We start from the raw sequence: 17176 nt of genomic DNA, 5'->3' as shown, positions 1-17176 counted from the left end.
AAAACAAAGCACTTTAGCAACTTACCACATACGTTTTAAAATGCTTAAAAAGCAACGTAACTTTCATGATATAATTTCTCCGTCATAATCGGTTGTTTCCGTGAACGGCCGACTGTTGTGATGGCAAATGCTGCGGCTGCAATGCATTGTGGGGCAGCATTTTCTCCTCTCCTTTCGGTAAGGGAGGTCCAGTGGTTCCTAAGCTAAAGGAGGTTATAAAGGAAGTTTGAAACCTCCTTTCCTTTCATTTGGAGAATTGGAACGGCTGTCGTGGCCCATTCTTGTGGGATATCTAAAAACTGTGCCACGTCAACAGGGATCCGCTTCTTGACTCACACGTTAAAAACCATCCAAATAAAGCTCTGTAGGCGCTGATTTCTTTGCCTTCCTCGGCCGATTTATTTACTTCCATATATTTAAACAAACAAAATAAACAAAACGATCAGTGTAACGTGAGGTCAAAGACTGTTCCGATTCCCCGTTCATTGCTGGAGACAATTTCCTCCTCACGCTCAGTCCCACCCCTTCCTTATATCACAGGTGTGGCTCGCAGTAAATCAAGGTTTTTCTCCGAATATTTAATTCGGTACTAATACATAAATGGAAAGAATATATTAAGATCTAAATTAATAAGAAAATAATACACTCATTGTCAACACAGAAAATGGCTCTAACATTCCAGCCCCTAATTGCATAGAATATAGCAATTACAACAAATAATAAATAGAGCCAATATTCAAAACAAATATTAATTTTCTTCTTGTCAGAGTTCATAGATGAGATTCTTCTGGAGTTCAAAAATCGATTTTTCTAGCTTTAGCCAGTAGTAGTCCACTTAATCTCCAGCTTCCAGGAGCAAACAGAGTTTGTTGACAGGCCTCTGTAAAACACTTGTTTTTGTTTTAACTAGAACACTTCGGACAAGCCCTTTACTTCCTGGCAGGGTCTTCAGAATCCGTCCTAGCACCCAGGAGTTTCTGGGAGCCGAATCGTCCACAATAACAACGAGATCTCCAGGAAGAAAGTTCCTTCTGATCTTATTCCATTTATTTCGCTGTTGCATTGTTGGAAGATATTCTCTGACCCATCTCTTCCAAAAAAGATCAGCCAGATATTGTACCTGTCTCCATCTTCTTCTTGAGTACAGGTCCTCCTTCACGAAGAGTCCAGGTGGCATAACAGGATGAGTTTTGAGCAGAAGCAGATGATTAGGTGTTAAAGGCTCCACATCATTCAAGTCATTGGTTATGGTTGTGATGGGTCTATCATTCATTATAGCTTCCACTTCACATAAGGCTGTTTGCAATGCCTCATCATCCATGACTTGTTCTCTTACCACAGAGCTCAGAATATTTTTTAGTGACTTGATGAGTCGCTCCCATACGCCTCCGTGGTGAGGGCCTGCTGCTGGGTTGAATATCCACTCGATCCCTTCTTGGAGAAGGTTGCTTTGGATTTTGTCGTGGTTTAGTTATTTTAATGATTGTTCAAGCTCCTTTTGCGCACCAATGAAATGTGTACCTTGATCAGATCTGATGGTTTTCACAGTACCTCTACGATATAAGAATCTCCGTATTGCATTGATGCAGGAGTTTGTGTCCAAACTACTAGCCACTTCAAGGTGGATTGCACGGCTAGTAAGGCATGTGAAGATTACACCCCATCGTTTCACATTAGTCCGACCTCGCTTTATCTCAAACGGTCCAAAATAGTCCATGCCAACTGCAGTGAAATCTGGTAAATCTGGCATCACGCGGTCCTGAGGAAGATCTGCCATCTTTTGCTCTCCTACTTTAGACTGCATACGTCTGCAGAAAACACACTTTCTGATGATCTTTCGTGCTGAGGAGTTTGCAGAGGACATCCAATATTTTTGTCCTAGTTTAGACAGCATGTGATTTCTTCCAGAGTGACCAACTTGGATGTGTATGTGTCTTAGAATGATTTCTGATATGTGGGATTTTTTGGGCAGGATTATGGGATTCTTAGCGTTTACTGGCATAGCTGATCTGTTCCTCCCCCCAACTCTCAGTATACCTTGATCAAGGATTGGGTCCATTTTTAATATAGGGCTGTCCTTTTGGCAGTATTTCCTTTTTTCAAGGAAGTTAATGTCCTGTGCAAAGTGTTTCCTTTGTTCAAATGCAAGTATGGCCATTTCAGCATTGTCCATATCTTCCACAGTCAGATTTGTGTTGACGGTCACTTTAAAGTTTATGGCCCGTTCCTTCAGTGAATCATTACTCGGCAGCAATCCAGGGTTTGTCACCTTCCTTCTTTGAGTGATCTCCAAGAGCAATCTTTTCCATTTCAGGATCCAAGCTACAGCTTTTTTCAGGCTGTTCCAATCTGAGTAGTGCTCAATTAGTTCACTTGTGGGACTTTTCCCCTCAATACTCATCACATTTACAGTGACATTCCTTTTCACTTCAGGATCATCTGGAGAAAGAGATCTTTGTGACCTTTTGTCTGGGTTCCCTGGCCACTGAGACTCCTCCTCTTGCAGGAATTCGGGTCCATGTAGCCATCTTTTAGACTTTAGGAAGGCTTCAATGTTTAGCCCCCGGGAAGCATCATCGGCCGGATTTCGTTTGGAGTCCACATATCTCCACTGAGTCTCATTTGACATGTCGTGAATAACTGCAATCCGATTAGCTACAAAGGTGTGGAATCGCTTGGTTTGATTGCAGATATATTTAAGTACAGACTGGCTGTCGGTCCAAAAGATGGACTCTTGGAGGTTTAGCTGTAGCGCTGAGCATAACATCCGATCCATCCTTGCAGCTAGGGTGGCTGCTGTAAGCTCCAGTCTGGGTATAGTCATCTTTTTGAGAGGGGTTACTCTAGCCTTCCCCCATCACTAAAGCAACATGAACTTCACCCAAACTGTTGACACATCTGAGATAACTTGCAGTGCCGTATCCTTGCTCACTGGCATCACTAAAGTGATGCAACTGCATGGTTTCTACTTGGCCAAAATCCTCAGGTTTGAAGCATCTGCTAACCTGCAAATGTTTTAACTGTTCCAACTCAGTCAGCCATTTATCATATGGTTTGGAGAACTGACCAGGGATTGTTACATCCCATCCACACTTAGCCTGACAAAGACCTTGGAGAACTTGTTTTGCCTTTAGTACAAAGGGGGCAGCAAGACCTAACGGGTCATATACTGAACTGACAGTAGAGAGCACAGCTCGTCGGGTAAGGGTCCTGTTTTTTATTGCAATTTGGAATCCAAATGTGTCGTCTTCAATATTCCAGTACATTCCAAGAGCCCTTTCCACAGGTAGCTTCTCTCTATCCAGGTCCAGTTCCTTGATCTGTTTGGCTTTGTATTCATCAGGTATAGCAGCCAGGACAGCACGGCTATTGCTAATCCATTTTGTTAGTTTGAAACCTCCTTTAGCACATAGTTCACTCAGATTCTTAGTGAGGATAATAGCTTGCTCTTCTTTTGCAACAGATTTCAGGCAGTCATCAACATAAGTTTGATTTAATGGTGTCAACTGCAATTGTGTCACTCTGGCTCTTATTATCTTCTGCTGTCTTTTGCAAGGCAAAATTGGCACAGCTTGGTGAGGAGATGGCACCAAACAAATGAACTTTCATTCGGTATTGCTCTAAATTTTGGCTTGTGTCACCATTTGGCCACCAAATCTCAACAAGTTTGTGTCTTTTTCGTGAACTCGAACTTGGTGGAACATCCCTTCAATATCTGCCATGATGGCAAACTGTTCCTGGCGAAACCACAGCAGAACGCCAAGAAGTGAGTTGGTTAAGTCAGGTCCTTGTAAGAGTTCATTGTTGAGTGATGTTCCTTTGTATGAAGATGTACAATCAAATACTACTCTTAGTGTATTTTTTCGCTTGTGGTACACCCCATGGTGGGGTATGTACCACACCTTGCCATCATTTGGATGAAGGTCCTTTGATGGCACCTTCTCCGCATAGCCTTTTGTGATTACATCTTCCATGAAGACCTTGTACTCTTCAGCATAAGCAGCATCCTTCTTGAATTTCTGAGCAAGGTAATGTGCTCTTTGCTCAGCTATATGGTGATTATTGGGCATGATGACATCACTATTACGAAGTGGCAACGGTAGATAATAGTGATTATCCTTCAGTGTAGCTGCACTTGATACCAGCTGCATGAATTTACTTTCTTCAGCTGACATTTGAAGTTTTCCCTCATATTATCTCTCTGTGAAATCATGATGATACTGATTTACAAGAAGCTTTTCCAGTTGTTCAATTGAGATGCGGTTTACTGATGCCACTGGTCTTCCAAATGTGTCCACAGCTGTAGTTGAACTAAGCGGTCCATTGACGACCCATCCTAAGAGAGTTCTTACAGCATAAGGACCATTACCGTGGCTATTTATGATTTGCCAGGGCTCCATTGCCTTTGGGACATCTACTCCGATTAAGAGTTCCACGTCCGCATCAATTTCTTGTAGTTGTATTTCCTTCAAGTAATGCCACCTGTTGAGATCCTTTTGAGAGAAGAGGTTTCTCTTTGTCACTGGTATCTTTGTTTGTGTGTATGTCTTCTGCAGATCAATAAAGTTATTCCCATCCAAATCACCCACTTGTAGTCCAGTTATTTCATAACTATCCACTGGTTTCTTTTGACCCATTGTTTGCAGGAGAACTGTAGTCTTCCATCCTGTTGTATTCAGCCGTCGCATCAGATTTTCTGTGCAAAAGGTTGATGTGCTGCCAGGATCAAGAAAGGCATATGTTTGTATAGTTTTGCTGCCTTTGGAAACTTTTATTTGTACTGGTACTATTGACAGTTTGCAATATTTTCCAGCCCCGATGTCCTCTTCTTTATCCAGAATGACAGGAGTTCCACTGACTGATCGTTTAGTCCAATTGGTCATGTGGTCGTTTTCATTCTCTGTTGGTTTATCGATGTGTAGAATGCTAGGGTGCCTTCCTTGGCAGTGTAGGCATGTACTCCTTTTCCTACACGCTTTGCTCATGTGTCCCCTGGTTAGACATCCAAAGCAAATGCCTTTTTCCTTCAATAGTTGCACCTTTACATCACGTGGTTGCAGCTTTAATATTTCACATTCATTTAGCGAGTGTTTGCCTTTCTTGCAAATGCAACAATTACCATCCCACCTATTTGTAACCAGGCTTTCAGGTCGTTGATAGCTTTTTGGACTTGCAGTGTTACAGTTCCTCGTTTCTATTGCCATGGCAAAGCTACTACTTTTACCTCGTTGGTTGATTTGCTGTTTGGAGTAGGATGTAGTAGCTTTTGGGATGGCTCTCTGGGATGGCATAACATCATGAATATCACCAAAGAGGGGATCTTGCAGAATGCTGGCTTGCTTTTCCATAAACACAACAAGATCAGAGAACGTGGCCCTTCTTTGGTTTCGTTCTAGAAGCTCGAATGCTGTATTTCTCCACTTTTCCTTCAGCTTGTATGGCAGTTTTGACACAATGAGCTTTAAAGTAGATACAAGATCCAGTTCTTCCATGCTTTTTAGTTCCTTCATAGCATTGCAGCATCCTCTCAGGTAAAGGGCATATGCATGTAATGCTTTTCCATCATCAGGTTTAATCATGCTCCAGTTGAGGGCTTTCCCCATGTAGGCATTTGTAATTTTCAATCCATCTCCAAAGTGAACTTTCAGAAGTCTTCGTGCCTCAGCATAACCTCTCTCTGGTTCCATGTGAAAGCAGCTCCTCACCAGTTCCCTAGGTTGGCCACTAGTGTATTGTTCAAGGTAATAAAGTCTATCATCATCACAACTATTCTCAATGCCATGTTTAAATGCTCGCATGAATGTTTGGAAACTTAAAGGGTCACCATCAAATACAGGTATTTGTCTGGAGGGAAGTGAGGATTGTTTCTGATGTAACATTAGTAAATCTGCAATATCATTTTGCCTCTGGATCACAGTTACCAAATCTCTACTATGACTACTAGAGTCTGATTCCTCAGAACTTTCACTCCTTGGTGGCTCTGATGTTCTCGGGCTCAACAGTGGAGCTGGTTCAGAGGGGTCTAATGCAAGTGCAGGTATTTGAGCTCTGGGTTGGCTGTGAAGTGATGTTTTAGCAATGTGGCTTGTCAAATATTCATTCATTCCATCTCTTTCCTGTACTGTAGAATGTCTTTCAGGGCCCACATAAAAACTGTCAAACACCTTTAATTTGGCTTCAGATTCGGCTATATGCTCCTCCAGTTCCATTCTCTCCAATTCAGCTTGTAATCTGGTTTTCTTCATTTCCAATGCCTGTTTCTGTTTTAATGTGGACATCCGTGCTTGTAATGCAGCTTTCTCCGTGGCTACTTTAAAGGAATGCTCCACTCATTAGATAATTAATCAAAACTTCAGTATTTAGTGAAACATTATGTTTAAACCATACCCTGAAGAAATCAGCGATATTCGCCGGTAAATAATGATTTTATAGCTCTTTTTTATCAAAACCTGTATATTCCGTCAGGCCGCTGCCATTTTGCCCATTTTCAGTAGTCACGTGATGGTCGTGACGTCATCCATGCGTTCACTTTGTAAACACACGAAAACATGGCGAAGTTTTGAGCAATATGAAGAGATTGGAAGGGGGAATTCAGCCATACAGGTTCGAGCCTACTTAGTACTACTTAGTAGATACAATGATTTTGATTACTAGATATGTATGCATGTAGTACCACCCTTGCTAGCGATTCCCTCTCTAGTTTAGCATACTCAGCCTCGTTGTCCCTGGCCCTAGAACCACGATTTTATGGGGCCGGAAAAACTGGGGGGAAATACCCACTAGCCGGTACTACGCTATATGGAAAGGCCACCAAAAACTGGCCTGGCCTGGACGATAAAGGACGTTTAAACGGGGCTACCCGCTGCAATGGAAATGCGCCATAACATACCTTATTCTTACTCCGAGCACTACTTCTGGTCCTCCGTCGCTTCACACTTGCAGAGGGCGATTTCTCAACTGGCCGAACTGGTGTCCTGGTCGGTGATGACACCAGAAAGACCGATGGTACTGCATCTCCATTAAGTAATGGTTGTTCAATAAATCCCATGTTATGTTTTATCATACTCATAGTAGTCGTCCGGAAACTTGAAATGTTCGCTGCATACATGCCTGTGGATCTTTCGGTTCGGGCCGGCCACATTTCGCTAGCCACTGCCTCCGAACGTACTTCCTACGCTTACCTTTTGGCAACAGATAGAACCGAGCATTCCGTGGATTGTTCCTATCAGAATTGTGGCAATGTTTCGCGATACAATGAGGCATATTTGAAGAGAGTAACTACAGTAAATAACATGAACATCAACGTGTCCTCGAAACCAAACGCATGGTTTACGTCACGTCCGGTAAAATGGCGCCGCCCACAGTGTTGATGTTATTTCGGTAATTAATCAGTTTAAAATCACTGTTAATGTCATCGGATTAAAAAAAAGAAAAAGAGAGACTGGCAGAGACTGGTCTGTTTTATCGGATGATAAAAAAAATTAAATGAGTGTCATGAGCATACCATTCCTTTAAGATGAGCTGAGGCTATTGAAGTTGCAGATTGTCTTGTTTGTTTTGAACATTTTGATATCCTAGACTCATTGGATACATTGGAGATACTAGTATGAGGATTAATAAGCATCTGAGGGTCTAGTGGAAAAGTGTTCCATGAATCCACTTCCTTTAGGAAATTCTCAAATGTTTCCATTTTGGGCTCATAGTCATACCAGTCCAACGTCTCATTTTCCTTTATTTCAGAAGGTAAGAGCATTTGGACAGCAGCATGAGCATCTTTAAATTCATCCAGAGTCACTTTTAATTGTTCCACACCTCGTAAGTCGTAACACCCTTTCACTATTTCCACTATCAGCAAGCAGTGGTCTGAGTTCATTCAGTTTACGCGTGCACGCGCCCAGTTTCCCTCTGCGCTTCGCACTGAGAGTTTTTAACTCATTCTCTAATTTATCAGGTTCTTCAGCCATCATGACATCATTTCCTTGTCAACATTGCGTCGTCACAAACATTTCTCTCTGCTCCATTCCGTTTCCTTTTATCTTGGCAGGCATCCAGCATATATCCACATCCCGATCATGTTTAATGTTTTTCTTCTGGCTTAAGAGTTCATCTCATTCCTAATATTAGTCCATGTACTCACTGTTCTTGATCCGTCCTTTGTTTACTCGCGGCCCTCCGCATGGCTTAACAGCTGATTGTTGCGCAATCCTTGTCCACGGAGTATCCTTATTCCATTCACAAATCACAAAACCGGGATTCCAGTCAGCGATGCGTCTTTAACATCAGTTATTCCAGCGGTCCGGAGTCTTTGACTATGTCGTGGCCCATTCTTGTGGGATATCTAAAAACTGTGCCACGTCAACAGGGATCCGCTTCTTGACTCACACGTTAAAAACCATCCAAATAAAGCTCTGTAGGCGCTGATTTCTTTGCCTTCCTCGGCCGATTTATTTACTTTCATATATTTAAACAAACAAAATAAACAAAACGATCAGTGTAACATGAGGTCAAAGACTGTTCCGATCCCCCGTTCATTGCTGGAGACAATTTCCTCCTCACGCTCAGTCCCACCCCTTCCTTATATCACAGGTGTGGCTCGCAGTAAATCAAGGTTTTTCTCCGAATATTTAATTCGGTACTAATACATAAATGGAAAGAATATATTAAGATCTAAATTAATAAGAAAATAATACACTCATTGTCAACACAGAAAATGGCTCTAACAACGAGAAGGGTCTAGCTGCGGCCGCGGCCAGTACACGATGGTACACATGGTACACGACACGCCCACCTGACACGACACTACGGTGGCTGAGAAGGGTCTAGCTGCGGCCGCGAAAAGTTGTACTTCCAAATATGGTCAGAAGAGAGCACGCCCAACACGTGAGGTTTACAGACAACAAACAACATGGCGCACCGAGTACAGGTACTTAACGTATTGTGGTTTTAGATATAATTACATACTATTTAGGTTCTCGTTTGTTTGTCGATGTGGCTGTTTAGCGCAGTGTAATTGTGTTTATTTTGCTATATATATATATATATATATATCTTAGCTTGACATGCTCGACGTTCAGTTAACTTAGCATATATGCTAACTGAACATGCATGTACTCTAATTTTTACAAGAATCTGATTTTATGTAAGTTTTAAATATTAATTGAAGGTGTCTTTCACATTTTAATGTTTTTTATTTAAAACATGTATTAGCTCCTATACTGTAGACATGTAAATATGTATAATTATTATTTTAAGTGTGGTTTAAAGTTAAATGGTAGTTATTGGGTAGAGCCAAGTAACCCAGGTGGATGCAATCAGGTAATTAGGACAGAGCCTCTGTTTTTAGATGGGGTTTATGCTGTAGGCCTGACATTTAAACTAGCTGAAGGGCTTTCTGTTCGAACCACAGTGAAATCTAGAGGTTGTTTTGTGCATTAAAGGGTTACCTTCTGAAAGTGAGGAAGTATGACCAGCTTTGTCCCATAGGATTATACAGGCCAGTTCATTGCTGCTTGTTTAAGGAGTTAACTATTTCCAATATTAAAGTCACTTAAATTGTATTCTATTTTATTCACCTATAGACAAACAACACAACACTCCGTGATGGAGCACGCCCAGAGCTCAACAAATTGGACTCGGACACCTTCCAGTGTCCATTTTGTGAAAGGACCGGGTCACACCCAGCTGTCACGTGTACATTATGTCTTGCATGTGCTAATAAAATTCTCATTACAGTATGCCTGGTATTTTGCCATGGAGGCCAGCTTTGACTTCAGCATTGTAAGTATTAAGGAAAGAAGTCACATTAAAATTCTATAGCAAACTTAATGAAAATTGATGCTCTTTCTTTAGCATGACATGTCTCTCCTGAGAAGGTGGTGGTGTGTTATCCTGGTGGAAAACTTTGGACTGGAAGGGTATGCTGCAGTGCTACAAAAACATTTGAATTTGTAATTGTATTATCAAGAAGATTTGGGGGGAACACCTGGCTCTAAAATTCAACCTTCTGGTGAAGAAAATGTGTCTTAATTGCAGGTATGGAAAGAAGTTTGCTCACTATAGTGAGGAAGGCAGGGCGACCCTTAGCAACAATGTCCCACGTACATTCAGGATCAGTCGTAAAAGGACGCATGCAAGCAGCACCATGGTCAGTGTATCGCTCAACGTATCTATGACCCTGTGTGCCTGTTTCAGAATGGGTTACTACTCCTAAAACACATACTACATAGAACTTATGGTACATGCAACATTTGTTTTGTGTGGTACTGTGTCATTCTGAATCGAGCCTGGATCATTTTTGGAGGAGTTAAACCGTGCATCTAAAGCACTGTCAAAATAATGGTTGACTGTCTACAGATGCCCCTGGACACTGATGAGGACCACTCCTATAACAAGAGGCCTTACAGCTTCCTTCCTAAAGAGTCCGTTAGTGATTGGACACATTAAAGTGTACAACCCCTGATGCATGTGATTTTATAATATTACATATGACTTCTTTATACCATCTTGTCTTATCAGTGAGATGGCACTTTGTTCTCATGACCTCGCCAAGAACATGAGTGAGGAAGCGCACCAAAGGCTGAAGGACTTGTGAAAGATTCCGAGGAGTTTATTATTTATTCAATATTTTTTTAAGTTGACCAGCTCTGATTTTCCATTTGATATTCTGTTCAATAAATGTTCATTGAGGAAAACGGTATCAGTGTCATATTTTATATACATCACAGTGAATGCTGAACTTGCCTGACCATATACTGCAGTTGAAAGTACACGATGAAACACTGGCTCAATCAATACAATTCCCACATGCTCTACCCCGGAACCTGCGGTCTTCAGACTCTGGCCCCCCGCACCAACCTGCGATCCTTCGGGGACAGAGCCTTCAGTATGGCAGCCCCCACTCTCTGGAACGCTCTCCCTGCGGAGATCTGCAACATCCCCACGCTTGATGCCTTCAAAAGGGCCCTCAAGTCCCATCTGTCTGCCAAGGCCTTTAGCCCCAAATCTATTTGTTGTTTTGTCTGACTGCCTTTTGTTATGTTTGTTTCTACTCCTGTTCTTCTTTTTAAAGGGACCTTGGGTCTCATGAAAGGCGCTATATATATCCTATTATTAATACATCATTGGTAAGCATTTTTACTATATTCTGGCTTTCACTGTTCAAATGAGATGTCAACCATCAAAATGGGATAAGGGGTTCCAAGGGGTTCTCAAACGGATAGGTTATTAATTGATTTGCCTAATAGTTGCTTAAAACGGATAGGTTATTAATTTAGTTGCTTAAAACGCCTAATAGTTGCTTAAAACGGATAGGTTATTAATTTATTTGCCTAATAGTGGCTTAAAACGCCTAATAGTTGCTTAAAACGGATAGGTTATTAAATTAGTTGCTTAAAATGCTACAATAACGGTGTACGGTCTCCACCGTAGGCGGCGTAGTTGTCGTCAATTCGCTTTTCATCTGCCATGCCTCTCAGCCACCGTAATGTCAGGTGGGCGTGTCGTGTACCATCGTGTACCGCCGTGTACTGGCCGCGGCCGCAGCTAGACCATATTGCTAACAACGGCACTTAACATGGCTGCCACTGACGTACTTCCGGGACATTTCACTTGGTTAGGAAGGTTCCTAAGCTAAATGGACTATTGGAATGCAACCCTGCAGTCTCTTCTCCTAAGTCCTTTTGAATTATCCTATCCACTATCCCTTAACCCTGTGACGTTTCACTCAGAGGTCAAGGAATAGGAGATAGGGTTAGAATTTAGGAGCTGATTTTTAAACTATCCGACCGCAACCCAGATGTCCTTCAACATGGCGCGCTAAAATTCATTTCCGGGTCACTACCGGAGGACCGAGGAGTCGAGGAGGGGGATTTGATGAAATGAGAAAGGGCCTATGTCGAGTAAACCTGCTGCAGAGCCTCTATTTCAAGTATACTACGTCATCGAGTCGCACCGAATGCTGGGCTTTTAAACACTATTTAAACAGTCCTTCGCCGCCACTCGATGACGTAGTATACACTGATAAAAACTTAGATTATGTGTTTTACTTCTACAAGAAATTACTAATTTAGTGCTTTAACTCAAAATGTCTCCTTTTATTTAATGTGTTACTTGCATTTTGCATGTAATTTTGTATCATCATTGTGTTAAGTACATTTTAACCATAGAACCAAGTAAATATTACCTTAAAGGGATAGTGGAAATCCGCGAATTTTGGGTTTAACTTATGTATTTTTATTAAAAAGAAACATATTAAACAATTTTTTTTTAATTTCATCCGCCTAGTTTCATTTTATTTTCAATTTTACTGCGCCCTCTCAATGAAACGAAATACTTCGGGAATCGTCGGGAATCTTCGGGTGATGACCAGAGCTCAGGAAGACGGGCACAAACAATGGCGGACATTCAATAGCATTTGCATGTGAATAGCCGACCTTTATTATGGTGAATAGATGTGTTTTGTATGGCTGTAGTGCGACAGAAAAATTCTACGTGACACAACGACATTGGATTAACCTTGAGATGCGTTTTTATTCCGTTGAACACAACTTTTGATCACAAATCAAAAAAGGTAAGACGTAATTATTGTAATATTTTTGGAACCGGATGTTGTTTACTTTCTCTTTTCTGGCTGATAGCTCCAGGAATTTGAGGTCTTACAGTGATGACATTACATGTGTGGAATCTGTGGAGTCTCAGCTTTAAATCGTATATCTTGTTTGTGCAGTTAAGATAGTAATAAGGGCATTTCTACCGTGTGTTGTGTGTAAAAAAGCGTTAGCATTAGTTAGCATTGTTTCGCTCAATGCTAATTCAAAGGCTTGGTATTACTCTTGTGTTTTTTCTAGCTAACAATTGTTCTTATTGTCAGTTAGCGGAGTTTCTTACCTTTAAAAGGGTATGAAACATTAATAGTTTCATAAATGTTAAGAAGCCCTGAGACATGTGAGAGAAAAAAAACGGTGGGAGGGGTCCACTGGGGGGACCTTCGGCCTTAACTGGTTAACAATGATTAATATTTGTAAAGGCTACAGGTGATCTTAAGATGCGTGAGCTATGCTTAGGGACCTACCAGTCAAGATTATTTGTGCGTAGGGGTGCATCATCTGGCGCCTGGTCCTGGTCATCCTCGCCATTGCCCATGCCGTGAACCATCACCTCGGGCTCGGGCTCGAACAAATAAGGACGTAATGGTCCATCGTCTGGCTCAATATTGTCACCATCGTCGCTTACTGAACCGGATTCAGATTCAGTTCCTAAAACGACATTTTCGTAGGAAAGCCGAGAGGATGTTTCTGACTCGCTATCATCACTGGATACCTCGTACAATCCTTCTTCTTTGTCTGGTATATTTGCCCTTCCACGTTCATTCTGCATAGACGCCATGGTTTGTTATCGTATCGTCTTCCTGAGTTTTCGTCACTTCCGGTTAGGCAGAGAAACATTTCGTTTCTAAAAAACTTCGGGGAAGCTGCAATAAAGTGCTTCTAACATGCGTAAGGCAATTATTATATTTTTTTAATCAGGTGTGATTGTTTTGGTACGTAATTATGCTTGTATATAAGTTAAAACGAAACTATTTGAGGTTCCATTTCCACTATCCCTTTAAGTATTGTGTTGATTGTAAAACGGTTAAAAGCTAATAAAGTTTACCTTGGCAGCTTAAGTGAAGGTGGGTTACGCCCTATGACGTCAGAGTAGTTGCACAAGGTACAGAGATTCGGGAGAACAGGACAATTTACTGAGTGGAAGATGGCATGGATGGACCCTCCGCTAATGTGTTGAATAATCGTGGATTTGGAGTCATGTGAGTATATTTATGCGCTTGGTTATCTGGTTACATTCATGTTATCTTGTCAGCTGAATGCAGATATTAAAAACGTACATACTTAGCCGGTTAGCTCGTTAGCATGCTAGCTAACTCAGCACGTGGGATAAATCAGATATCAAGGTGTGGGTTAGTTTTTAGTGGGTTATTTAATGTCAACTCCGTTTCTAATACGCAAGAAGACTGCACAATGCGTCTATGATTATTTTCGATCTTTCGAATCCAGACGAGTTATCTCTCCCCCGCCATTACACACACGCGGCTGCTACATGCAGCAACACACACACGGAGGAGATGGCGGAGAGAACGCGCTCCGAGGTGTGGTTACACTTGACCCGTCTCGATGTGGACAATGCTCGTTACCAAAAGTGCAATAAGAGTTTAGCATGTCAGGGCAGTAACACGAGCAATTTGTCTAAACATGCAGATATTAAAAACGTACTTAGCCGGTTAGCTCGTTAGCATGTTAGCTAACTCAGCAGGTGGGATAAATCAGATGTCAAGGTGTGGGTTAGTTTTTAGTGGGTTATTCAGAGATTCAAACCCGTAGACTAGGGGGTAATTCTCCGTTTCAGATAAATCTATGGCATTGGCGGACTCACTTAATTAACAAGTGTATTTTTATTGGGGGGAGGCGGTGTTCGCGCTACATTATGATACTAAAATACTGTGTCAGCTACTATATAGCTTTATACTGTGTGCACGCTGCCTGGTGCATCCAGTATTTAATACTAACAGTGACCTGATGTGATATGACCAAAACCCCATAGCTAATGTGTAATGTTCTATCCACATAACAAATAACATATCACAATTTAGTAGGGATAGGGCTGAATTATTAAAGACTGTGGTACCGTTAAGCTCCGACATTATCGGTCTTTTTATCGGTATGTAAAAAATATGTCGTATGTATTATTGCTACACAAACATAATATTGCAGTTTTAGTGTCGCCAACTCCGTTTCTAATACGCAAGAAGACTGCGTCTATGATTATTTTTAGTATTTTCGATCTTTCGAATCCGAGAGATCTCCACCGCCATTACACACACGCGGCTGCTACATGCAGCAACACACACACACACACACACACACACACACACACACACACACACACACACACACACACACACACACACACACACACACACACACACACACACACACACACACACGGAGGAGATGGCGGAGAGAACGTGCTCCGAGTGTGGACAATGCTCGTTACCAAAAGTGCAATAAGAGTTCAGCATGTCAGGGCCGTAACATGAGCAATTTGTCTAAACATTTAGCAAAAGTGCACCACATTCAGACGGAGAAATGCACCGGTTCGACTGTCTTTCTAGTAGCTCTGTAGCCCCATCCACGAGTAACGTTTCCACGTCAGGTGATGTATGCTAGCAGCAACACACAGAGTTAACTCAATTATACAAACATGGGTTAATGATTAGGTAACTGAGAGTTATTTATTTGTTAAAGTTTCAGCTATTCTGTTTACAATTCTGTCATCAGATTATTTAATACCATTTGTTCACATTGTTGTTTCTTTTGATGTGAAATATTAGACATTTAATTTAAATAAAAAGCAATGTTAGTTTTGCTCACAATTTGTTTAGTTAGTACCTTCATTTTTTATCCAAAACAACAGATAAAAGTACCGTTAAAAGACCGTATCGATAAAAGTAGTAGTACCGTTAACGATACCCATCCCTACAATTTAGCTTATCTTATGTAGGGATGTCCCGATCACCTTTTTTTGCTCACGATCCGATTCCGATCATTTGATTTTGACAATCTGCCGATACCGATTTTTCCCGATCCGATCTTTATGCAATGCACTTAGAGAAAAAAAAGCATTCAAGTTGTCCCTTAAGGTTATTTATTTTAGTTAAATGACAGTACCCAACTATCCATTCTATCCAACATGGATATAGCTTCTGTTTTTCACAGCAGCATTGGATCAGTTCAGTTGTGCAGCATTTAGGGGTGTAACGGTATTCGTCCCGTACCGTTACGGTTCGGACGTCACGGTTCGGACGTCACGGTTCGGCACATGCAGTCACACGACGAATACGCCTTTTTTTTTACGAGTGAGAAAAAAGTCTCATTCAGGGCAGTATCCACTACACTATTTATAATCCAGGGGGCGGTATTGCGCCTAAAAGCTGTTTGCCAGCCGCCCTCAAACAACAAATGAAGAACAAGAAGAAACACAACAACAAAACGAACTAAATACAAGAAGAAGACAAGTTAGTATGGCGATTTCAGATAACACACAGGAGCTAGAACCCACCTGCTTCTTTTAAATCAGCTGTGTGGGAACATTTCGGGTTCCCTGTGGACTACAATAACGATGGAGTGCGAGTGGTGGATCGGACGAGGACGGTGTGTCGGCGTTGTTCGATAGCGGTGCGGTATGCTAATGGTAACACACGCCAAACATGCTAAATCATATCAGAAGGCATCACCCAGATTTGCCAATCACCGGAGCCCGGCAAAAGACAACAGCAGTTCAACAGCTTATCCCCGCTGTTTTTAAGAAGCCAATAGGCATGAAAGCCGTGAAACCAAAATAAATAACGGAAGCTTTTGGCATATGTTTTTCAACGACTTTGCGCTCTTGAAACACTTCTTATTATTTATGATGTAATATTTTCAAGACATTCTTTTTAGTTTTACAGCTTGATGAAACCTTTTTGTTTGACATCAGCCATTATAGATAATATGGCCATCTGAGTGTACTGTGTATGGTTTGTTTTTAACTGTTTAATACAGTTAATTATTCAAAATGTCAGAGTTCCTTATTTTGAAACTGAAACTTGCACTACTGTTCAAACATAAATAACAACAAACCTGGAATTATGCATTTGGGACTTTTTTTTGCTTTTTCTTGTTGTACCGAACCGTGACCCCCAAACCGAGGTACGAACCGAACCGTGACTTCTGTGAACTGTTACACCCCTAGCAGCATTGGATCAAAACAAAAATAAAGCTTATCAGTGGTCCACCACAAAATAACCATGTAAACAAATTGAGTGCAGATAGTGCAGTAACAAAACAAAAATAACTCTACTGGAAAGAGGTAGCTTGACTAGCTTCACAAGTTCACATTCAGTCACAAATAATAAAATAAAAATGTGGCTTAGTGCAGAATTCTATCCTTAAGACCAACTAGTCTAGTAATAATGCAATGAACAACAGCAGCTTAACATAACATGAATAAACAAAGTATTATATTTCCATCTTACTGGAGTAACACAATTCAATAGTAATCAGCAGCGAACCACTTCAACACGTGTGTTTCGGTGTATTCACGGCATTCATTTAGTTATTCTACAGTATTGTTGTTTTATAGT

General features: G+C 41.3%; 1 protein-coding gene across 1 annotated transcript; it reads right to left on the bottom strand.

Moving 5' to 3' along the window:
- Window positions 1-379: 379 nt before the first annotated feature.
- LOC117551512 lies at window positions 380-8747 on the bottom strand. The gene is made up of 2 exons (XM_034224433.1): window positions 7510-8747; window positions 380-6310 (listed from the first exon to the last, which is right to left on the bottom strand). The coding sequence occupies exons 1-2, from the start codon at window positions 7871-7873 to the stop codon at window positions 4194-4196; spliced, it is 2481 nt and encodes an 826-aa protein (XP_034080324.1). The 5' UTR covers window positions 7874-8747; the 3' UTR covers window positions 380-4193.
- Between the last annotated feature and the right edge of the window lie 8429 nt (window positions 8748-17176).

Source organism: Gymnodraco acuticeps, unplaced genomic scaffold (genome assembly GCF_902827175.1).
Source record: "Gymnodraco acuticeps unplaced genomic scaffold, fGymAcu1.1, whole genome shotgun sequence".
In the NCBI taxonomy this organism is placed as follows: Eukaryota; Metazoa; Chordata; class Actinopteri; order Perciformes; family Bathydraconidae; genus Gymnodraco; species Gymnodraco acuticeps.
This window is presented reverse-complemented; position numbering and strand designations above follow the sequence as displayed.